The sequence below is a fragment of the Crinia signifera genome, chromosome 6 (assembly GCF_055691185.1).
Source record: "Crinia signifera chromosome 6, ASM5569118v1, whole genome shotgun sequence".
Lineage (NCBI taxonomy): Eukaryota > Metazoa > Chordata > Amphibia > Anura > Myobatrachidae > Crinia > Crinia signifera.
The window spans coordinates 10636050-10661020 of NC_139222.1; the positions used below are offsets into that span (position 1 = coordinate 10636050).

The following is a 24971-nucleotide window of genomic DNA, read 5'->3' on the forward strand; positions in this document are numbered from 1 at the left end:
CTGTATGGAGAGCGCGCACGTCACGGTTATTTATACATCTTACAAGCTCCCGATTGGTCAGATATATCCCACCGGATCACACACACCATTGGTACACATACACACTGGTGGTGGTGGGGGGAGCTACCATCACATCAGCCCACTGATAGTACAATCGATGGTGGAAAGTTACAGTTCTCCACCATCGATGTAGCAAGTTTCTAGCACCGGACATCATACCATCGATGATGGAGGACCAGGCCCTACCTCCCCCCACACACGTGTAACCTGTAATAGGGACTGTGCGGGCTCCTTCTTCCCATCCCCCGCCATGCTCACCCCCAATGCCGCCTCTCCCCCCGCCGGCAGCCGCTCCCCGGGGCTCTGACTCACACACACTGGGCCCCGCCGCCGCTGCTGACCTCTGCAGGAGGAGACTACAGGAAAATGGCCGCTGGTGCATAGCACATAGGTAGCAAACGTCAGCATCCGTCGGAGTCGCAGAATAAACGGAAGTGACGTCATTACGTTTGTAGCATTTCAATTACTAGAGTGATGGTAAATGCAGTTACATGTGTCCTCACTGAGAACTAGCGGCGGCCATTTTCCTGTAGTCTCCGGCAGAAGAAAGCAGCAGACAGCGGCGGCGGGGCCCAGTGTGTGTGAGTCAGACTCAGAGCCCCAGGGAGCGGCTGCCGGCGGGGGGAGAGGCGACACTGGGGGTGAGGATGATCTGGGTGCGGTGGATGGGAAGAAGGAGCCCGCACAGTCCCTATTACAGGTTAGGGGGGAGGGAGGGCCTAGGCCTCGATCATCGATGGTATGATGCCCGAGACTTGCTACATCGATTGTGGTGAAGTGTATAACTTTCCACCATCAATTGATTCCTGGATATATCAACCCCGTGGTACTGCGCTCCCGGAAAATTGGGCGTGTTCTCATAAATGGGCGTGGCTGAATCAGAAATGGGCGTGACATCTGGAATACCTAAAATCTAAAAGAAACTTTTTGTCCATTACATTTATTTATTTATTTACAGTTTCTTATATAGCGCAGCAGATTCCGTTACGCTTTACAATAGTAGACAGTGATAAGACAAACTGGGTAACAACAGACTGACTTGGAGGTAGGAGGGCCCTGCTGCAAGCTTACAATCTATACTTACACGCACACATATAGAGAGAGAGAGGCGATGCGATGCGGCAGGATTCGGGACTTCAAGTAAGATAAACAGGAGACGTTTTAGAGTTCAACGTTTCAACGCTTAATGCGTTTTATCAAGAACAATATTGTTCTTGATAAAAATGCATCATCTATATATATGCCGCCCCCATTCATACATGCGTGCCCTGCCGCCCCCATTCGTACATGCGTGCCCTGCCGCCCCCATTCGTACATGCGTGCACTGCCGCCCCCATTCATACATGCGTGCCCTGCCGCCCCCATTCATACATGCGTGCCCTGCCGCCCCCATTCATACATGCGTGCCCTGCCGCCCCCATTCGTACATGCGTGCCCTGCCGCCCCCATTCATACATGCGTGCCCTGCCGCCCCCATTCGTACATGCGTGCACTGCCGCCCCCATTCATACACGCGTGCCCTGCCGCCCCCATTCGTACACGCGTGCCCTGCCGCTCCGCCGTACATGCCTGCCCTGCCGCTCCCAATCATACATGCATGCCCTGCCGCTCCCGTTCGTACAAACATGCATGCACTGCTCCCTTACATATATACATTCCACCCCACTCCTGAGACCAGGCACACTGAAGGCCACTAGCCAGCTCACCCGATGGCTCCCCCTTCTGTTGCCGGATCATGGAGCTGTTGGTGTGCATGGGCAGCTTGCTGTCGGGGAGGGGGGACTGGTGGGTGATGAATGCTCCATGTTGGTACCGCCGGCTCAGTGCTGTCCTGCTGCAGCAGCTGGTGGGAAGTGAGAGCGTGGTGCAGGGGGTGGTTTGCTGGGCCTGTGGGCCCCTGGAACAGCTGGACCCCACAGCCAGTGCACCCCCTGCACCATCTATAGTTACACCACTAGTGACCAAGCGTCTTACATAATTAGGCCACGCCCTTGGCAGCAATTTGCTGGCCTATGGGGAGGCGGAGCCAAGTTAACTTGATGAAAATAGCATATCGCGTTTGTCATCGCCCCACAAGCTTGCAGTAAAATGCCATGGGGGGTGAAGCTACAATCACGGGCAGCGGGTGTCAGCATAAAAAAAAAAGTGGTCCATCAGGAGGGGTCGTAGGTACTCACAACCCCCCCCCCCCCTGCGTGCGATACTTACACAGATAAATGCTGCTGTGCTCTGACATCTGTTACTCTAGTTGGACTCCCGCTGGCGTCAGCAGTGCACACTGACACTTCCAGGTAGTGAGATCAGTGATGCTGTACTACTGTCCCTGACGGAGCCCAGTACTTCTAATCCGCAGCTGCAGCTCCACTCCTCCCCCCGCTGATCGTCATCCCAGATTCCAGATACAGCGCAGGCTGCAGCCGGCCGGGTCAGCTAATACTGCCGATATAGAAACTGACGCCGGGGCCACAGGCCACGCCCACATGGAAAAGAGCCTAAGAATCAGTAGGGCCTATCGGGGTGATAACGCTTTGATACTGCCTAGATATGATTGATAACTCAAACTTATGTATATTTACTTTATAACCTTTAAATATAACGGCAACGCTGAAATGATTGCACACCCACACAACCTTGTTATAAAATGTATGACAAAGCTTTGCTTTAAGAATAGCTTCATTACAGGTATCTGCAAATGCAGACTAACACAAGAAACATAAAACTGACTAGCTAATACTTAAACAGTAATTCTAAATCAAATCAAAATGGACACCTTTCAAGGACAGTGATCAGCCATGATTAAACCTCCTTCATAGTTACCTCTAGCCCCCTGTTGGCTTGTTCTTCCTCAACTGTCTTTCTTCCTTCTCTAACTCTGATATTTAAACCTTAATCACATTAATTAATTTCTCATAAGCATTGAGTCTTATTGGCAAGCTCTGCTTTCAATCATGATGTCATAATTAACCCAACACCCAACTTCCTTGTTACTAGGCAAAGATTCAGTGGCCTTGGGGTCTACGCATGTGTGGCCCTGTTCCCATATTATTAAGTTTGTGGAGACTAGCTGTCTGTCCTTGCTCCATTATACTGTCTACATCACATTCTTAAGCTTCTAAAACCAAAAACAATTCTCCATAAGAAATTACTTTTACAGCACCGTTCTGTGTCTTCAGCCATTTTATAATATTTTTATGCAAGTCATGATTGCCAAAATGGTTGCTGCTTCTAACGGGTAGGCCTCATACGCTGCGGCTAGTACCTTGTGCAACAAGCTAACACCATCAGCAGCAATAATAACAGTATTTGAGAAAACAGAGTATAACAAAAGCATAGAATTATTGATGCGTTATTTCTGTTTTAACGGGATTTCCCCAGTGGCGCAGTCAGAGCCTGTAAGATGTATAAATACCCCGGATTGTAATGCGCGTGCTCTCCGTACAGGATGGAGGGTCTCTGTGTACAAAACACATTAGGATGGCGCCAAGCCACTAATACCGGGACCACCCACGGTTCCTAATCCCACCGCAGCGCCCACACCTGATGCCAGGCTGCTATTTGTCACCGCCCCTGCTATCACTATGTATGTGTGTATTATGTATGTAGTTTGTATACAATAACTTGTTTACATTTATGTCCTGTAATTTGGGGTAATTATTGGTACATACGTTATTAATCCTAATGGGGGTATCTGTGGTATTATTACATCCTCACTGGACGCTAGCGCCGGCCATAGTCCCTCTACCCTACTACAGAATGCAGCGTGGGGGGGTTGTGTTCCCGGTATTAGGGGACTTTGTGCTGCTTATTGTCACTTTATGCACATTGTGCTACGGCTCCGTTCTTTTACTTCCGTTTACATGTGTTTATGCTCCCCTATTGGCAGAGGGATTACGCTGCGAGACGCGCACAACACGTTATACAGAGGACTGTATAGACGCCATCATGGAAGCGGTAATATACAAGGTCAGAAGTCACATGTGACATCACTCTTATCTCTATTACTGACACAGGGACCTGACCGGGGAGGTGAGGGGGTCTGGGACCGTCACAGTGACATCACTCTTATCTCTATTACTGACACAGGGACCTGACCGGGGAGGTGAGAGGGTCTGGGAGCGTCACAGTGACATTACTCTTATCTCTATCACTGACACAGGGACCTGACTGGGGAGGTGAGGGGGTCTGGGAGCGTCACAGTGACATCACTCTTATCTCTATTACTGACACAGGGACCTGACTGGGGAGGTGACGGGGTCTGGGAGCGTCACAGTGACATCACTCTTATCTCTATTACTGACACAGGGACCTGACCCGGGGAGGTGAGGGGGTCTGGGAGTGTCACAGTGACATCACTCTTATCTCTATCACTGACACAGGGACCTGACTGGGGAGGTGAGGGGGTCTGGGAGCGTCACAGTGACATCACTATTATCTTTATTACTGACACAGGGACCTGACTGGGGAGGTGAGGGGGTCTGGGAGCGTCACAGTGACATCACTCTTATCTCTAATACTGACACAGGGACCTGACTGGGGAGGTGAGGGGGTCTGGGAGCGTCACAGTGACATCACTCTTATCTCTATTACTGACACAGGGACCTGACCGGGGAGGTGAGGGGGTCTGGGAGCGTCACAGTGACATCACTCTTATCTCTATTACTGACACAGGAACCTAACCGGGGAGGTGAGGGGTCAGGGAGCATCACAGTGACATCACTCTTATCTCTATTACTGACACAGGAACCTGACCGGGGAGGTGAGGGGGTCTGGGAGCGTCACAGTGACATCACTCTCATCTCTATTACTGACACAGGGACCTGACTGGGGAGGTGAGGGGTCAGGGAGCATCACAGTGACATCACTCTTATCTCTATTAATGACACAGGGACCTGACCGGGGAGGTGAGGGGGTGTGGGAGCGTCACAGTAACATCACTATTATCTCTATTACTGACCCAGGGACCTGACCGGGGAGGTGAGGGGGTCTGGGAGCGTCACAGTGACATCACTCTTATCTCTATTACTGACACAGGGACCTGACCGGGGAGGTGAGGGGTCAGGGAGCATCACAGTGACATCACTCTTATCTCTATTAATGACACAGGGACCTGACCGGGGAGGTGAGGGGGTCTGGGAGCGTCACAGTGACATCACTCTTATCTTTATTACTGACACAGGGACCTGACAGGAGAGGTGAGGGGGTCTGGGAGCGTCACAGTGACATCACTCTTATCTCTATTACTGACACAGGGACCTGACCGGGGAGGTGATGGGGTCTGGGAGCCTCACAGTGACATCACTATTATCTCTAATACTGACACAGGGACCTGACCGGGGAGGTGATGGGGTCTGGGAGCATCACAGTGACATCACTATTATCTCTAATACTGACACAGGGACCTGACCGGGGAGGTGATGGGGTCTGGGAGCGTCACAGTGACATCACTATTATCTCTAATACTGACACAGGGACCTGACTGGGGAGGTGAGGGGGTCTGGGAGCATCACCGTGACATCACTCTGATCTCTATTACTGACACAGGGACCTGACTGGGGAGGTGAGGGGGTCTGGGAGCGTCACAGTGACATCACTCTTATCTTTATTACTGACACAGGGACCTGACCGGGGAGGTGAGGGAGTCTGGGAGCGTCACAGTGACATCACTCTTATCACTATTACTGACACAGGGACCTGACTGGGGAGGTGAGGGGTCTGGGAGCATCACAGTGACATCAGTCTTATCTCTATTACTGACACAGGAACCTGACTGGGGAGGTGAGGGGGTCTGGGAGCGTCACAGTGACATCACTCTTATCTCTATAACTAACACAGGGATCTGACTGGGGAGGTGAGGGGGTCAGGGAGCGTCACAGTGACATCACTCTTATCTCTATTACTGACACAGGGACCTGACTGGGGAGGTGAGGGGGTCTGGGAGCGTCACAGTGACGTCACTCTTATCTCTATTACTGACACAGGGACCTGACTGGGGAGGTGAGGGGGTCTGGGAGCATCACAGTGACATCACTCTTATTTCTATTACTGACACAGGGACCTGACTGGGGAGGTGAGGGGGTCTGGGGGCGTCACAGTGACATCACTCTTATCTCTATTACTGACACATGGACCTGACTGGGGAGGTGAGGGGGTCTGCGAGCATCACAGTGACATCACTGTAATAGACATATCTATTACGAACACAGGAGCCTTGGTTGCCTATAGCAACATCCTATGTAAATTTTAACTACCATCTTAGTACAGTTCCCTCAGGACTGTACAGCGTCCACCTGCATCACCAACTCGTTTCTGATATTCGTTCTTTTCCATCATCCAAATTAGCACCAGGGATAATAGAATATTCCCCTTACAGATGAGTAAAGGGAAGGCTGTATGATGAGGAGCAAGAAAAAATACGTAGTGATAGCAGCGCTCAAAATTAGATGAGTGAATCAAAATTAAAGGGTAAAATACACTTATTTATTAATACCAATTAAGGTATGGCATTTCAAACACATAATAAAATGGACAAAAAATATATATATAAAAAAATGTAGATTTAAAAACGAATGGTAGCCAGATCTCACGTTATGGGGGCAGTCCCAAGGCAAAAGATGGTTGGATTGAACCTGCACTGTCCTTCCAATTGGTCCCAATTCGAGCTGGAGTCCCAAGAACGGCGATTTGTAATCCGAGTGGGCCAAACGAGGGAGGAGCCAGTTGTTGGGGGCTCACCTACAACCTCGTGGCTGAAGTATTCACTCTTCTGGAAATTAAGCCGGTGACATCCAATGAAGGGAGATGACGTGGGCAGTGGATTGAGCAGGTAGATCCTCCAATGTTAGTCCTTAGATCTGGAACCAAACAATAGCACAGCACCTACGCGTTTCGCTGGCCTTACACCAGCTTTATCAAGGCATCATGTATGATGAGGAGGGATAGGAGGCACCGGGGATGATAGAATATCCCCCTTACAGATGAGTACAGGGAAGGCTGTATGATGAGGAGGGACAGGAGGCACCGGGGAGACAAGGATAACACTACGGGACATGTTAGCAGGGGCAAGCAGAGGACCCACGAGACCTCCCAGATGGCTGAATGAAAGGCTCACTGGGACCTGGACCGATGTTGGGAGGTCACGCACTAGATCTAGGTCACGCTACACGTCGTCCACTCCACCCGACATCACATATCAGAGAGTCAGGATCTCCGGGGTCTGTTGGTGGTGGATGATGGAAGGTCCGGTAGTAAAACTGCCACTGGTCCCCTTACAATGAATCACGCTGATGGATATATGGCGGTCATGTAGGTCCTCCACGCCGATGGCCGTACTCCGGGGGAATATAATCCCCGAGGTGACAGCGCTCCCCGGGGCAGGCGTCTACCACAGGGGAACACAGGCATGTGATCCCCAGTGCTGTAGCTGGGATAGGACCGAGGGTGGCAGCAGGTAGGACCTAGGCCTAAGTAATAACCAGACACAGGGAAATACCATCTCTTCCCCAATCTGCAAACCAATGTCCCCTTTACTAAAGCCTGTACATAGTAATTATGTGTAACATAGACCCGTGTTATGTGCACAGATCATACATGACATTGCACATGTATCACATAGATAGAGATTAGGTCCCATCACACACCAGTGACTTCCTGCTGTACAGCGGCTGTGTGCGTCTTACTGATAGACTTCTGTGTATTCTGCATTACTGACCATTACTCCTGTATCTCATTGTATTGTGGGGTAATAGGAGGAAGCTCTGACTAATATTAAAGAGGAGAACCTAGAAGGAGAAGAGGAGACGTATGTGAGGGGAGATCAGCCGTGTAAGGAGGAGGAGATCCCTACAGGTATCAGCACAGGTGAGTAATATAAGGGGAGTGGTATAGTACCAGCCAATCAGCTCCTAGCTGCCATGTTATGGGCTGTGTTTGATAAATGATAGGAGCTGATTGGTTGCTCTCCAAGGCTCAGTACATCTACCCCTACGTATACAAAGAGCTGCATATGTGCAGTCACTACATCAGTCTCTTATCCCGCCCCTCCTCTGTCACTGCCTTAATATCTTATTCTGCCCCCTCCTCTGTCACTGACCTAATCTCTTATCCTGCCCCCTCCTCTGTCACTGACCTAATCTCTTATCCCGCCCCCTCCTCTGTCACTCCCCCTAATCTCTTATCCAGCCCCCTCCTCTGTCACTGCCTCTAACGTCTTATCCCACCCACTCCTCTCTCACTGCCCTAATCTTTTACCCCGCCCCCTCCTCTCACTGCCCTAATCTCTTACCCCGCCCCCTCCTCTCACTGCCCTAATCTCTTATCCCGCCCCCTCCTCTGTCACTGCCCCTAATCTCTTATCCCGCCCCCTCCTCTGTCACTGCCCCTAATCTCTTATCCCGCCCCCTCCTCTGTCACTGCCCCTAATCTCTTATCCCGCCCCCTCCTCTGACACTGCCCTCATCTCTTATCCCGTCACCCTCCTCTGTCACTGCCCCTAATCTCTTATCCCGCCCCCTCCTCTGTCACTGCCCTAATCTCTTATCCCCACCCCCTCCTCTTTCACTGCCCTAATCTCTTATCCTGCCCCCTCCTCTTTCACTGCCCTAATCTCTTATCCCGCCCCCCCTCCTCTGTCACTGCCCTAATCTCTTATCCTGTCCCCTCCTCTGTCACTGCCCCTAATCTCTTATCCCGCCCCCTCCTCTGTCACTGCCCTAATCTCTTATCCCCACCCCCTCCTCTTTCACTGCCCTAATCTCTTATCCCGCCCCCTCCTCTTTCACTGCCCTAATCTCTTATCCCGCCCCCCCTCCTCTGTCACTGCCCTAATCTCTTATCCCGCCCCCCCTCCTCTGTCACTGCCCTAATCTCTTATCCCCACCCCCTCCTCTTTCACTGCCCTAATCTCTTATCCTGCCCCCTCCTCTTTCACTGCCCTAATCTCTTATCCCGCCCACCCTCCTCTGTCACTGCCCTAATCTCTTATCCTGTCCCCTCCTCTGTCACTGCCCCTAATCTCTTATCCCGCCCCCTCCTCTGTCACTGCCCTAATCTCTTATCCCCACCCCCTCCTCTTTCACTGCCCTAATCTCTTATCCCGCCCCCTCCTCTTTCACTGCCCTAATCTCTTATCCCGCCCCCCCTCCTCTGTCACTGCCCTAATCTCTTATCCCGCCCCCCCTCCTCTGTCACTGCCCTAATCTCTTATCCCCACCCCCTCCTCTTTCACTGCCCTAATCTCTTATCCCGCCCCCTCCTCTGTCACTGCCCCTTATCTCTTATCCCGCCCCTCCTCTTTCACTGCCCTAATCTCTTATCCCGCCCCACCTCTGTCGCTGCCCTAATCTCTTATCCCGCCCCCCTCCTCTGTCACTGCCCTAATCTCTTATCCCGCCCCCTCCTCTGTCACTGCCCTAATCTCTTATCCCGCCCCCTCCTCTGTCACTGCCCTAATCTCTTATCCCGCCCCCTCCTCTGTCACTGCCCTAATCTCTTACCCCGCCCCCTCCTCTGTATTTAGGTCCCTGGAGAAACTCTACAAGGAGAGGGCGATGTGATGGCTGCCATGGGATCTCTGAGAAGAGCTGGAATTATCGCTGCTTCCTTTTATGATTCTAATGGCGGCCATAACAATGGGACAAACCAAAGCAGAATAATATAATCTGGTTTATTTAGCAAGGGCACGATGCAAGACGTGATCCCCACAGTGGGCAGTAGAGACATATAAAGCGTAGCGGTTAGAGAACGTATGTATAGGCGACCAGGTTGCTGCATCACTAATGTCCTTTATAGACGCCCGTGCCTTCCTAGCCCATGATGTCACCATAGCCCTGGTCGAGTTTGCATTAATTACATCCGGAACATCTCGTCCTTTGTTCTTGTATATGAATGTAATCAGGTCTCTCAGCCATCTGGAGATAGGTTGTGCTCCCACAAACCCGACTCTCTGACTTCCTTCTGGGATGACGAATGTCCTTTAGTCTCTTGAGGTAAATGTTAATACCTCTGACTAGATGTTTTCCAATCTTCCTCCTCTTGTTATTGAGTTCAGTATAAGAAGCAGGAAATATCTCCTGATTCAGAAGGAAAGCAGCAACCACCTCGGGTAGAAAGTAAGGACAAGTCCTATGTACCACCATATACGGAAACGTGTAAGTATGGTTCTTCCACCCACAAAGCCAGTAACTCAGGGGCAGATTTATTAAGCTCGGTCAAGAGATAAACTGTCTGTTTTCTATCACCGGCCAATCAGCTCCTACCTGTCATTTTTCAAACCAAGCCTGTAACTTCACAGGTAGGAGCTGATTGGCCGGTGATAGAAAACAGACAGTTTATCTCTTGACTGATCTTAATAAATCTGCCCCTCGCTCTCCTCACAGACGTAGCTGCTACTAGAAATACGATCTTCCAAGTCAGGAATATGGGAGGAGTTTCTAGTAACGGTTCAAATGGTTGTTTCATCAATGATCTGAGAACTGGATTCAAGTCTGAAGGAGCCACAATGGATGTGATGGGTGGACGCGTTGTTTAATGGCCTTGCATAACTTGTTAATTAGGTTATTGTCCGCTAATCTCCTATCCAGGACCACACTTAATGCCGATATCTATCCCATAAGGGTGGAAACAGCTAGTCCTAGTGAGAAACCATTGCACAAGAATTGTAGGGCCTGCGCCGTCATTGAGTGATCTCTTCAGATGTCCACTTCAGATGATGTCCACTGCCGACGTTCTAGAGATCTTGAATGTCTACATTTGTGTTGACATGAGTTGCCGTCAGATCCACGTGAGGCTGCACAAACTTGTTTACAATACGTAAGAAAACTCTGAAGCTCGAGTCCCATTCTCCAGGAAGGACTCTGCTTCTACTGAGGAAGTCTCCCGATGTCTTCTTCCCTCCGAGAACATAAACTGCTGCTAAGGACCTCACGTTTTCCCTCTGCCCAGGACATAATGTTTGCTGTTGTCTCCATTATTGGCCTACTTTTGGTTCCCCCTTGATGCTATGACCGTAACATTGTCTGATAAGACCCTGAGACGAGTTTTTGTTCTGTTCTTTGGAGTAACCTATTTCCCCCAGACATCCTCTGCCTTTCCTAAGTTTGCTCATATTAGACTTCCCTCTAAGGCAGTGGTTCCCAAACTGTGTGCCTAGGCACCCTGGGGTTCCTCAGGACACTTGCAGGGGTGCCTTGGGTTGGTGGATCAAGATCAATTCATATTATTTATGGTCAATGTACCAGGCAAAACCAGTGCTTGTGGCTGCCAATTTTAACATATGTGGACAAACAGAAGCAAATGCTGCCCCTCACCACATAACTGTGACATATAAACACAATGCACTTAATCTAATATTTTTTTTCTGAATTTCTCTATAAGAAGCATTTGGCCTAGGGGTGCCTTGAAAATATTTTGATGCTCTAGGGTGCCATGATTCAAAAAAGTTTGGGAATCACTGCTCTAAGGACCGGTCTTCCTATCCTTTAAAATGTTGGTGTCTGTCTGTAAACCCAGGAATCGATGCTCTGTGTTGGATGTAACTGGCTTTTCCCAGTCTATGATCCATCCGTGAAGCTGCAGGAAGTGTATTAGATAACTTAGGTCCTTTCTCATCCTCTTCTGAGCCGGCTGCCGTCAGGATATCATCTAGATATGGCCACATCGGAATACGCTGCTCTCTTGGCAATGTCCCTAGGACAGGGGATAGGCCGGTAACTGGTAGTGTCTGTCCTGGATACAGAATCGTAGGCCTTCCTGTCTTCATGACTGACTGGTATATGGTTGTACGCATCCTTCAGATCTATTGATCTCAGGAAATCCTTTCTTTTTGAGACCTGCCACTTTGGTTTTTTTAATGTCTCCATCCGAAATTTTCTTACCCTGAGAAATGTATTCAGGTGCCTCAGATCCTCCTACACGCTTCTTTGTTTTTTACTCCAAAACTCTGTTTCCTTTCAGATACTGTAGAAATATTATGCTGCAGCCTTGTGGGACTTGCTGTTATCATTGCCTTGGATTCTTCCTATATGACTGCCGAAAGCAATGTCGTAATGTTCCAAAAGAACCTCTTCTGCCTATTAGAGCCCCAGAGCCTGAGAGCCCTAGACACCGAGGCTAGAGATACACCCAATGTAAGGGCCACAGCAAAACACAAGTTCCGTTTATTGAAAGAATTCTCCATTCTTCTATCCATAGTGTCATTACAGGACAAAGGTTATTAGTTCTTGGCGTTCGTTAGGCAACAGCAGCACCCACCTTCGGTATAGTATACCAGTTCAGGAAATGTTCATCTCTAATAGGATACATATGCTCGACCCTCGCTAATTTTACTGGTCTCTTACCCAAGTGTTGCCAGTCCTTGGAGATTAACTCCTTCACTTTATGTATTGGAAAACATCTCCTTTTTCTGGGAAAACATCTCTTTTGCCTTTATCTGCAAATAAAAGTTCTTGACTCTGAAGGATCCACCGTATATTTAGAATTCATGGACTTATAAATGGTTTTTAACTTTCAACCATATTGATATGACACATTCTATTATCCTCCTCCTTAATTTCTCCTGAATGATCACTGGAGATTTCTTCTCAATCATCTTCCAATAATTCATCTGAAGAAACCGCACCTTCATAGTTAAAACCAGACCTCTTATGGTCCTGCAGCTCCAAACATTTCTCTTGGGACACGGAGGATTTCTTCATTCGATTAACTCAGGCCTAGCCAACCCGTGGCTCTCCAACTACACTTCCCAGCATGCCCTGCCACAGCATCGCTATTAGGGAATGCTAGAATTGTGTGAGGGCATGCTGGGATGTGTAGTGTCACAACAGCTGGAGAGCCACAGGTTGGCCAGGCCTGCAGTATCTCATGCAATAGATGAGGCTGAGTAGATACAGCTGCCGGCTGTTCCTCACAGAAAGTATTATCCTGGGAGCTAGAAATCACTATCACAAGTCAGAGACTTGGCGTTTCCTCTTCTCAGGTGCAGACGCTGCCGGCACATTAACAAGAGATCACAAATAGCCGATCACTGCCAGACACATAGCAATAAACCACTAATGTCTCAGCACCCGGCGGCTGCAGTACAAATGGCCCCCAGTGCCGGACTTACAGCCTGAAGTCGGAGCCTTACATTACAATGGCGGGAGAGCACGACGCCCACCTGACACGCCTCCATCTCTTGTCAGCACCTGGCAGCTGTTATTACATAACTCTCCCTGGCAGGGCCCTGACACGATGCCCACACCGGGAGACCGAGTTTTCGCAGGCAATCAGTTGGGCCCACAGATAGCGGATTGTGGTCTGACAGGACCTGGCAAAAAAGAGATTCTGTGGTACAAAGAGAGGGGGTGTGGATCCGCACAGACTTAAAACATGAATTTATTGCATTTTACAATAAACATCGGAGTGACCAATATGTTGGACTACTTTGTTAAATTATTGTAGTCTTGGGGCGTGGCTACGGCGGCAAGAGGATAGGACGTGGCGTGCTGGGGCTCCCTGGACACCTCTCCTGAAAATTAAATCCTGCACCAGCGGTTTGCTCCCCTGACCCCCCCGCGTACCTGTTGTAGCCCCCGCTGTACCTGGCGAGCCGACTGAGACCCGCGGGTGCCGTTTCTGGAGCCGGGTGTGAGGTCTGTGGCCTGTCCTCCTTGGCGTCCCCGGCACTTCTGGCCGGGCGCGACCTCTGCTGCTGTGTGTGGATGCTGCTGCGGACGGAGAGGCGGAGGTGAGCGGCGGCTGGTGGGGCTGGGGCAGGCATTTCCCCCCTGCTAAGTGGCAGACTTTACCCCTGCAGCACTCAAGTGGTGGCCCCAGATCTGGCTGCCAATAAGGCACCCTTCAGTTCTAGAGCTCCGGCGGCCATATTGGAGGTGGCGGGCTGTGTGATTCTGCCCGAAGGCACAGTTATTCATGCACTGGGTGGGGAGTGGTGAATGCCAGTGGCTGCAGACTGTCTACCTGCATGCAGCTAGTTGACTTTAACCCCTTGTCTGCCACACTTTCTGATCACTGTCCCTCAGCACACAGCCTTGTGCTGCACTGGATAATACTGCAACTTAACCTGGTGCTGCACTGAATAATACTGCAACTTAACCTTGTGCTGCACTGAATAATACTGCAACTTAACCCTGTGCTACACTGAATAATACTGCAACTTAACCTTGTGCTGCACTGAATAATACTGCAACTTAACCTTGTGCTGCACTGAATAATACTGCAACTTAACCTTGTGCTGCACTGAATAATACTGCAACTTAACCTTGTGCCGCACTACATAATACTGCAACTTAACCTCGTCCTGTCCACTGCTACAGAACCTACCTAGCGGGTATACGGGAGGTTTCATACTCCTGCCTCCACTTATAATGGGAAAACAAAATCATGGTACCCCTGCGGCCAAGCTGGCAAAATATGCGAGGGGCCCTGGGGCGCAGAATCAGTCTGCATCTAATGTGGAGGACACGCCCGATTCTGAAAATCCAGTTGACCCCAAGGAGCTGGGTGCTGATGCACCTCCTGCACCTGCATCCTTACAGCAAATCCTAGATGCTATATCCGGTACTGAAAAGAGGCTGTCGGACAAGATCGAAAAAGTGCAATGTGATCTGTCATTGCTCCGACAGGATGTGCAGCGCATCCGTGAACGAGTGGGGGAGGTCGAGACTCGTGTCTCTACAGTTGAGGATGCGATCGATCCCCTGAAAACCACGGTGACTACTCTGACACAACAGGTCTCTACTGTCCAGAACAAGTTAATGGACATGGAGGGCCGCCTGAGGAGAAACAACGTGCGGTTTGTCGGCCTACCAGAGAAGGAGGAGGGCTCAGCACCTGAGACGTTCCTGGAGGAATGGCTCCTAACAACCTATGGTAAAGAATCTTTCACTCCTCAGAATCTTTCACTACTCGGCCTCTCCCACCTGGGGCCCCTCCTAGGACATTTATTGCGAAATTTCTCCACTACAAAGACCGGGACACAGTACTGCGATTGAACCGCACCAGGGGTCCCATGACTAGGAATGGCGTGACCATCTCTACATTTCCCGACTTCGCAATGGAGGTGCAAAAGGAAAGGGCTTTGTTTGTGCCCGTGAAACACAGGCTGAGAGATTTGAACCTCCCGTACTCCATGTTATTTCCAGCCAGATTGCGGGTGGTAGCGGATGGCGAAACAAAGTTCTTCAGCAGTCCTCGTGAGGCGGCGGCATGGCTGGATCGCTTTGCACCCGGTGCTAGACAGCTGGCCCCGGACTGATTCTCCGTATGACTATGTGGTAAAGTGTGGTTACACACATCTTGAAAATGACACAAAGGTTCCTCTTTATTGCAAGTGGGTTGGGGAGACTTTCAAGATCAGTAGCTGTGGATGTTGCCATACATATTTTTGATATTGCCGTTATCAGTTTGCTTATATAAGGAATGTGGTCCCTGTTGGGTCTGTGGGGCTCTTTATAATCTATGCTCTGGGAGGGGGGGGGAGGGGGGAATTACTTAAGGTTCACATTTACTAATATATGTCTGGGGGGCTCCCTTGCTTGTATTGGTAGTTATTACTTAATTGCCCTCAGAGTTTATTGGGGGAGCTTTCTACTCTGTTCCGATAAGTTCATAGTTTAGGGATTCAAGTATGCCATTGTTCGGGGAGGTATACAGGGAGGGGGTGAGTTACTGGGGAATCTTCTTAGTTATGTCTTTTTCTTTCTATTTCTTCTTTTTTTGTCTTTACTGTGTAGTGTATCATGCATTCTATTTTACTGTGTTTTGCTTATATCGGGGGGATTCAATAATTCATGGTTGGGTGAGGGTGCTGCACCTCGTGCCTCAAGGGGATTGTCGAGGTGACGATTGTTATCACTGTGTTATGTTTTTCCCTCCATGATGACGCACCTCACTGTGCTAACCTGGAATATCCGGGGAATCAATGACAGGATCAAACGCTCCCTAATACTTAAGTTGATCACACAATATGGCTCAGATGTTACATGCTTGGTGGAGACCCATCTGGAGGGAAATAGGTTACTTTCATTGCGTAGGCCTTGGGTGGGCTGGGCTTATCACGCCTCTCACACCACATACTCCAGGGGGGTTTCCATTCTAATTAAAAAAACGGTACAGTTTGTACTAATTTCGGTTAAAACAGACCCCCTGGGACGATACGTTTTCCTGCACTGTAAACTACATTCCCAACCCTTTTTTGTTTTGGCAGTCTATATTCCTCCTCCCTTTAACTACGAGGTCTTGAGCCATGCGGTTGCGTTTGTTGCCCAGTCACCTGACACGCCAGTTATATGCCTTGGGGACTTTAATAACCTAATGAATCATGGCTTAGATAAGTGGAGGCCTCCTGGCTCTGTCCCTTTCAATGACTGCCCATCAAATTTAATTTTGCAAATTACATTACGTCACTTGGCCTGAGGGACGTGTGGCGTGTTAAACACCCTGACGCTACCCAGTTCTCTTGCTTCTCCAGGACTCACCACTCGTTTTCGCGAATTGACCTAGCTCTGGTTTCCCTGTCCCTGTTACCAAGAATTGTGGATGTATGCTACAAGGCTAGAGGTGTCTCGGACCATTCCCCTCTCATGCTGACGGTAGATATGGAGTGCCGGAGGGGACAGTCCCATTGGAAACTGCATCCCTCATGGTTGCTCCAATTCGGTGAAACCTCGGATCTCCAAAATTTATGGGAGGGGTATTTTAATGATAATGTGGGCTCGGCTTCTGCTCCAATGGTTTGGGAATCATTTAAGGCATATATGAGAGGCACCTTGATATCTAAGATCGCCTCCCTCAAGACATCTGCTAGGGCTAGGGGTGAGGAGCTGGAGGAGAGATGTCGGGACCTGGAAATTAGATATTTAAACAATGGCCTGGAGGAGACTAGAGTGGAGTGGGACCTGGCGCAGGCTGAGTGGGTCTCACACCTAGAGGATCGAAATGCCCGTAACCTACTGTTTAGATCCCACCGTATATATATGAGTGCCGACAAGACAAGTAGTCTTTTGTCACACTTGGTGCATTCGGACCGTCCCGCAAACTCAGTTGCCCAGATCTATAGACCGGATGGTGTACTACAGACCTCTACTGTGGATATAGCCAAAGTCTTTTTTAACTTTTTTCAGGATTTATATGGTTCTAGATTGAAGTGTTCACAGGGGGACCTCTGTGGATACCTGGGATGTATTGAATTGTCCCTGCTGTCCACTGAGGCTAGAGCTTCTCTGGATGCCCCTATTACTGTGGCCGAGGTTGAGGTGGCGGTCCGATCCTTTTCCGGGGGTAAGGCTCCGGGCACCGATGGCGTACCGGTGGAGTTATATAGATCAAACTTAGACCTGTTTGCCCCCAAACTGCTAGATTTATTTAATTGTCTTTTCGACCTTAATGTCATGCCAGACTCTATGTCAGAAGCGGTCATAGTAGTCCTCCCTAAGCCCGGGAAAGACCCTGAATACCCTGATTCTTATAGGCCTATCTCTCTAATTACGACAGATGCTAAAATTCTGGCAAAAATCCTGGCTATTCGGCTCAATGGTGTAATTTTATCCATAATTCATCCAGACCAGACCGGCTTTATGCCGGGCATGTCCACCTGTGCTAACCTGAGGCGCCTGTACACACATATTCAGGCTATCCATACAGAGGAGGAGCACTCAGTTGTGGTCTCTTTCGATGCCAATAAGGCCTTCGACTCTGTCGAGTGGCCTTATTTGTGGCAGGTAATGAAGCTTATGGGGTTTGGCCCTCGGTTTTTGAAATGGGTGCAGTTGCTATACCTTCACCCGATGGCCAGGATTTCTGTCAATGGCCACACGTCACTCCCTTTTCAGCTGGGGCGGGGTACTAGGCAGGGATGCCCGCTCTCCCCCGGTCTATTTGCCATAGCAATTGAGCCATTGGCATGTGTGCTCAGACACCATTCTGATATAGTTGGACTAACATTGGGACAGAGAACTGATACTGTGGTGCTTTATGCAGATGACTTATTACTGTTTCTAAAGGACTACAGGTTATCTATGCCAATTGCCTTACAGATAATGGAGGAATTTGGTAGATTCTCAGGCCTTACCATAAACTGGGCCAAATCATCCATTATGCCCCTGCGTGGGTCCCCACCTTTTGACCCGGGTATCCCTCTTCCACTTCGTTGGGTTTCCCAGTTTAAATACTTGGGAATCCTAATCACTAATAATAGCCGTGATTTCATTCCCCAGAACTTAACTCCGATTCTATCCTATATTAAAGACAAAACCTCAGTCTGGAGTAGACTCCCCCTAAACGTTCTTGGTAGGGTTAGTTTGACTAAAATGATCATACAACCTAAGGTGATGTATGTGTTACAGCAGGCACCAGTCTATGTCCCGGTCTCCTTTTTTAGACATCTAAATAGTTTGCTGTCCTCTCTAATTTGGGCGAACAAACGCCCTAGGATTAGTATTAATACGCTTACCAGGTCAAGGACAGATGGGGGCTTTTAGACTTTACTATCATGCTTGTCAACTCTCCCATATTAGGCTTTGGGTACAGGATAATGATCGGTCATCACTTCCCGCTGTGTTCCTACATCACATATGCCCCATGGTGACACCCCTACAGTTATTGTTGGGCGGCAAGATGCCCAGAGGTGCTCCTCCACTGGTTGTCCAGGCAGTCAGGATCTGGCAGGAGGTCCAGCGGATAATGGGTTATACTGATATTGATCCGGAGGCTCCCCTCTGGCACTCCATGCAACTCTCTGAGACCGCGTCCTTGTCGGGTGGGCGGCTCTGGTCGTCTCGGGGCGTGGTGACTATTGGGCAGCTCTATGAGGCCAGCGAGCTAAAATCGTTTCAACAGTTGAAGGAGGAGTATGGACTGTCTCAATTTTATTTTTTCAGGTACCTTCAGTTGCGCCATGCCCTGGGTACACAATTTAACAATAGTCCCCCTGTATTGACACCTTCCCCAATAAGGACCTTTATAAGCAACCTGGGTCAGACTAAGGCTATTTCCCTGACATATTCACTTTTACTGTCCTATTTACATAAAGATTCCCTGCCCACTCTGAAGTCCAAGTGGGAGGTAGATATTGGGCAGCTGGGGGAGGAAGAGTGGGAGGAGGCGTTGGCACTCCCCAGACATGCTACGGTCTCTGCAAGATTCCAACAGGTGCAGCTATTCATATTACATAGGACATACCTGACCCCAACAAAACTTGTAACCTTTGGAGGACGTGCCACCCCAGACTGCCCTAAATGCCACTCCCTGCAGGGGTGCTTTTGGCATCTACTGTGGGATTGTCCCTTGGTCTCCTCCTTCTGGTTTGGTGTTCAAGCGACTATAGTTTCCACTGGGATCTCTGATCAGGCACTGACCCCCAAGCTATGTGTACTGGGCAGTAGGGAAAATGCCCCTCTTACCAATACAGAATGTCAGTATGTGATAAATCTCTGTTCTCTTGCTAAGGTGGTGATAGCTAGGCACTGGATGGCTAGTCTGGGACCTACATTGGTGGAATGGAAGGCCCTGGTAAACACTACTGTACAAAGTGAAAAATATGTATACATGTCCCGCGGTACCATGGCTAAATTTGACAAAATCTGGAACAGATGGTTGGAATCCCCACACTCTTCGTCTCACTCATAATATTACTGGGCCCGAATTCTAGTAATTACATTAAGGATTAGTAATTGAAATAGGAATGCTTTATTACTATTTCGTGCCGATCATACTTATCTATTTGTTAGGAGATACTGTTTCAATGTGATGTTTTTATTTTATTTTTTGTATGTGGGATATATCCCCTACTTGATATTTGCATGATACCCTCTTCTTTTCTTTTCTTCTCTCTTTCCCTTTTCATCTTTCTTTAATTGTTAAAAATTGATATTATGGTCTAGATATTTTGAATGTACAGGACTCAGACATTAAGTGGTTAATATTGTCTTTATTTTTATATTTTTATAACATCATATATTTAATACATTTGTATGCAGACTATATTCATGCATAGTTCCGGATATGCTTAATTATCTTTGTATGTGATTAATCAATGCACTACAGTGTTCTGTACAGTTTTTTCTCTCTTTTGTCCAATAAAAAAGATTCTATTTAAAAAAAAAATTATTGTAGTCTTGGATTGGTGGTGCGCTAACACATTCAGTATTTGTAACTGAGTAGAAGGGGGTGTTTGCAAGAAGCAAACCGAAAGACAAATGTGCCTTTTTGGGCGCACTCATTATTCTGTATATTTATTTGGTTTGGTTATTTCATTAAAACATAACTTTTTAATGGACTTCTTGATCTAAAATATACGGAGCATTCATCAGTAATTAGTCAGTCATTTAGTACATTTTCATTTGACTGTCAATCAATGAAAAAAGAGATTCCCTCTTAGGGCAGTATTCAATGAGAAAAATTCGCTGTGATTTCTGGAGAGTTTGTGCTTTTCACGCGGTGGAGAGAGGTTTTTTTTCTCCAAAGGCGAGCCACCCTATTCAATGTGAAATATTCTCCGTCTTTCTAAGTGATTCTCGCCGTCTCTCTCCGTGTAGAAATTCTCCATCTTTTGATGGAGAGCAGGAATGTGAACTTTTAAACTAAAAGGGTGTTTTTTTTAATTTTGGTGTCAAAAAATCAGGTTTTTTTTTTCTGTGAAGGGGCATGTTATTTTTATTCATGTGCCTATAGCACATGAATATATATTTAATTTAAAAATATATATTTTTTTACATTTTTTTTTTTTTTTTTTACACAGTGCAGCCAGCAGGGGGCCGGAGCGCTCGAGCCGCTCATTAGATATTCATATATTCACTGCACCCGATGCACGTTCGGGTACAGTGAATACTGGGTCCCCCGCTGGCTATAGGGGGGGCAGCCTGTGCTGCCTGGGTCCAGGGGAGCCCTGCTCCCCTCCCCATATCCCCTGCAGCAGCCAAGAGAGACTTTAATCTCTCTTGGCTGCTACGTCCCCCGGCTCCCTGACAGCTCCCTGCCGCGGACGCTCGTCCGCTGCAGGGGTTAAGACTCGCCGCGAGTGGCGGCGAGTCTTTAACACGTTGAATAGGGGGAGCGGGAGGCTCCGGAACACGGAGAGTGCATGGCGAGAGAAAAAATCTCTCGCCATGCACGGAGAATATTTCACATTGAATACTGCCCTTAATGTCAGAAACAGAGCCGGTTTCTGACTCCACCCACTGCGCGGTGGGTGGGTATATTGCTGCCACCACCAGACTCCTACCATGTGGCGTCTGGGTCTCGCTCCCTGCTTCAGGGAGCTGGGCGGTGGGAGTAGAGATGACAGGCTGATGCAGCAGCATAGCCTCTCAGTTTTTGTACAGGGGCATAACCACGCCCCCTCGAGTTGGCCATGCCCCTCCCACTGGCCACACACCCTTATTTACTGGGGCTTTCAGCTGCCCTGTCACCAACTGGTCACTGAACACAGACCAGGTCCTCTACAGTGGTAGCTGGCAGAGTCAAGTACCCACTTTCATGTAAAGATGGCGCTGCAGCACAGGTATTAACCCCTTCAGTGCAGGGGCGTCCAATTGTCAGTGTGCGAGGGGGTCTCCGGAAATATTCCCTGGTGTAAAAAGAAGAAATCTATTTCCATGCGTATATTGTATTCCCAGCACACGGACACCAAAGAAGGAATCACTCTGATGGATAAACCCCATTTTGTTTTTCAGATTTGAAAATAGAAGATGACATCACAGGAAGTTCTCCAGGAGAAAACCGCATTCCTCTAACTATACATTCAGTCCATCACAGTGCAGATACATCGCCTGCTCCCGCCGATAGTGAGGAATGTGCCACTGATGACAGTGATGTTGGTACACCTAGTACATCTCCCAAAATATTTGCCTGTTGTGAATGTAATGAGTATTTTCTGTGGAAGTCAAAGTTAGTTAAACATCAGAGAAGTCACAGACCGTTTCCATGTTCTGAATGTGGGAAATGTTTTACAAAGAAAGCATCACTTGTCAGACATCAGAAAACTCACACAGGAGAGAAGCCATTTTCCTGTTCTGAGTGCGAGAAATCTTTTGCTTATAGAGGAGATTTTTTACTACATCAGAGACTTCACACAGGGGAGAGGCTGCTAACATGCTCTGAATGTGGGAAATGTTTTACAAAGAAAGCAAAACTTGTCATACATCAGAGAACTCACACAGGGGTGAAGCCGTTTACATGCTCTGAATGTGGGAAATGTTTTGCACAGAAAGCAAATCTTGTTATACATCAGAGAAATCACACGGGTGAGAAGCCATTTGCATGCTCTGAGTGTGGGAAATGTTTTACATACAAATCAGGTCTTGTCCTACATCAAAGAACTCACACAGGGGAGAAGCCATTTTCATGTTCTGAGTGTGAGAAATGTTTTTCTGTTAAAGGAAAGCTTGTAAACCATCAGAGACATCACACGGGGGAGAAGCCATTTTCCTGTTCCGAGTGCAAGAAAAGTTTTGCTTTGAAAGGATATCTTATACAACATCAGAAAATTCACACAGGGGGGAAGCTGCTAACATGCTCTGAATGTGGTAAATGTTTTACACAGAAATCAAAACTTACCAGACATCAGAGAATTCACACAGGAGAGAAGCCATTTTCCTGTTCTGAGTGTGATAAATGTTTTGCCGTTAAAGGAGATTTGGTAAACCATCAGAGACGTCACACGGGGGAGAAGCCATTTTCCTGTTCCGAGTGCAAGAAATGTTTTGCTGTGAAAAGAGATCTTGTTGTACATCAGAGAATTCACACAGGGGAGAAGCTGCTAACATGCTCTGAATGTGGTAAATGTTTTACACAGAAATCAAAACTTACCAGACATCAAAGAATTCACACAGGAGAGAAGCCATTTTCCTGTTCTGAGTGCGAGAAATGTTTTGCTTTTAGAGGAGAGTTTGTGCTACATCAGAGACGTCACACAGGGCAGAAGCTGCTAAAATGCTCTGAATGTGGTAAATGTTTTACACAGAAATCAAAATTTGTCATACATCAGAGAACTCACACAGGGGAGAAGCCATTTTCATGTTCTGAGTGTGGAAAATGTTTTGTGATGAAAGGAGATCTTGTTGTACATCAGAGAACTCACACAGGGGAGAAACCGTTTCAATGTCTGGAGTGTGAGAAATGTTTTACACAGATATCACATCTTATTAGACACCAGAAAATCCACAAGAGAACAAGAGAAAATCTGGGAGATGAGTGACATAATACAGGCTAGCTGCAATCCTCAGGCACTACGGACAATTAAACATGAGAATATTTTAACATGTAATCTCTTATATATTTGGCTACATCTGTCACTCAAAGTGTGTGAGTGTGTGTATAACGCTCTGTTCCTGGACATTCCTCTTAATGTGTGATTGCCTTCATCTGTGCTGAACACCTCTCTGATAAATTAACCTGTTTAAAACAGGTGATGGCAATCATATATTAAGGGGAAGTCTAGAAACAGAGCATTGTGTCCCTCTTGGAGAGGGTCATGTTGGGAGGTATGTGACAGAGAACCAGCCCAGTGAGCCCACAGACAGTGCCAGACACCCTCTGCCTTCCCATGTTACCCAGCACTGCTACCCCCCCCCCCCCCCCCCCCCGCAATTCGCAGCAGCCCCAGGATTAAATGGCACATGCAAAACACTGGCACGGCTATGGTCGACAATGAAAAAGGTTGACATGAGTTTTTGAAGATTTATTTTTCATTTTTTTAATGTTTTCATATTCATTCTCATGTGTCGACATGGACACCAATGAAGTGCCACACTTATGTCAACATTTACATGTGTTGACCTTTCTGTGTTGATTTTTTCTTGTGGCGATTCGCGTCACTAAACCCCCCCCCCCGCAACCCCCACTCTTGCGATTCACGGCACAGACACACAAACCCCGCGATTCGCAGCAACCACCCTCCGCAACCACCCCTCCCGCAATTCGCGACCCCCCCTCCTGCAATTCGCGGCACCCCCCGCGACCCCCCCACCCGCGATTCGCGGACACCCAAGTTGCAATACAGGGCATCTTTCATACAATTCTAACCATATTACTCATGTACAAACGTTCACAAATTAAGGGGGCGCAGCCCCTTACGACGGTGTGAAGAGCCCCCGTAGGGTGCGATGAATCACCTAGTAATATAATAAAGGTGTAATAAGGCTCCAGCAGATCACTCGGGTGGGGCGTGGCTTAGCAGAGCATGTAGGAGGCTGCAGGGTGAGAGTGCTCCGTGATACATCCATTTAACAATCCTGTGAGCAGGGACATAGGCGCCCCTAACCTGTATGTACTCACCCGTTTGTAGTGAGGTGTCCTGTGGCCGCAGCAGGCGTTTGGTGCGTCAGTGGTGGGATCCCTGGGCTGTCTCGCTGGCCTCAGCACGCTTGTGACCAAGCGCCATCTTGGAGGGACCTGACACGTGATCAGACCATCTGGCTGCTCTCCTGTCTCACCACCCCCGTCACCGGGCTCTTAGTGGGGTGGCTCTCCTGTAAACTACAGTAAGTGGTCGGACAATCCCTCCTGCACCCTCTTCCATCTGGCAGTGTGTCCTGCAGACGGCTGTTACACTGCCCTGTATCAGTAAGTGGGGACAGAGACATCCACGCTGTGGGGGATGCATAGCTCTCTCCTGTACTCTGCCCGGGACTGATTGCTAACCCAATGTGCTCCCCGGTACATTTACTTACTGGATCTCTCCAGTGGTCCACTACCTACCTCTATATACATCTTATCTGGTGTCATGGGGAAACCTGGACACCATGCTGCAGCTTCCAGGCTGGAGAGCTCACAATGTTCTGACCCCCCCCCCCCCCTCCAAGGGAGTGATTCATCTTCGGAGGCCACCCCTCTGGAGGTCCCTATACAAACAACACAGCAGATGTTACTGGTTATATCGGCCTCAGAGCAGCACGTTACAGATAAAATTGGCCAGGTAC

At 48.5% G+C, this 24971-nt stretch overlaps 1 protein-coding gene across 2 annotated transcripts; it reads left to right on the forward strand.

The window, feature by feature from the left end:
* The first annotated feature begins 542 nt into the window (after nucleotides 1–542).
* On the forward strand, nucleotides 543–23614 carry LOC146009948 (uncharacterized). Of its 2 annotated transcripts, XM_083150624.1 has the most exons (4): nucleotides 543–701; nucleotides 3944–4023; nucleotides 7806–7917; nucleotides 21726–23614. In XM_083150624.1, exons 2-4 carry the CDS (start codon nucleotides 4003–4005, stop codon nucleotides 23246–23248), a joined length of 1656 nt encoding a protein of 551 aa, XP_083006750.1. In that variant the 5' UTR covers nucleotides 543–701; nucleotides 3944–4002; the 3' UTR covers nucleotides 23249–23614. The 2 variants fall into 2 exon arrangements, 1 of the variants encoding a protein (XP_083006750.1); XR_014444703.1 differs by lacking the exons at nucleotides 543–701; nucleotides 3944–4023; nucleotides 21726–23614 and adding exons at nucleotides 6202–6883; nucleotides 19501–20135.
* The last annotated feature ends 1357 nt before the right edge of the window (nucleotides 23615–24971 follow it).

Coding starts and splice junctions, on each gene's coding strand:
- LOC146009948 (XM_083150624.1), top strand. CDS start 4,003: ATGGAAGCGGTAATATACAAG. Junction 4,024..7,805: donor TGGAAGCGGTAATATACAAG/GTCAGAAGTCAC, acceptor GTGGGGTAATAG/GAGGAAGCTCTGACTAATAT. Junction 7,918..21,725: donor CCCTACAGGTATCAGCACAG/GTGAGTAATATA, acceptor TTTGTTTTTCAG/ATTTGAAAATAGAAGATGAC.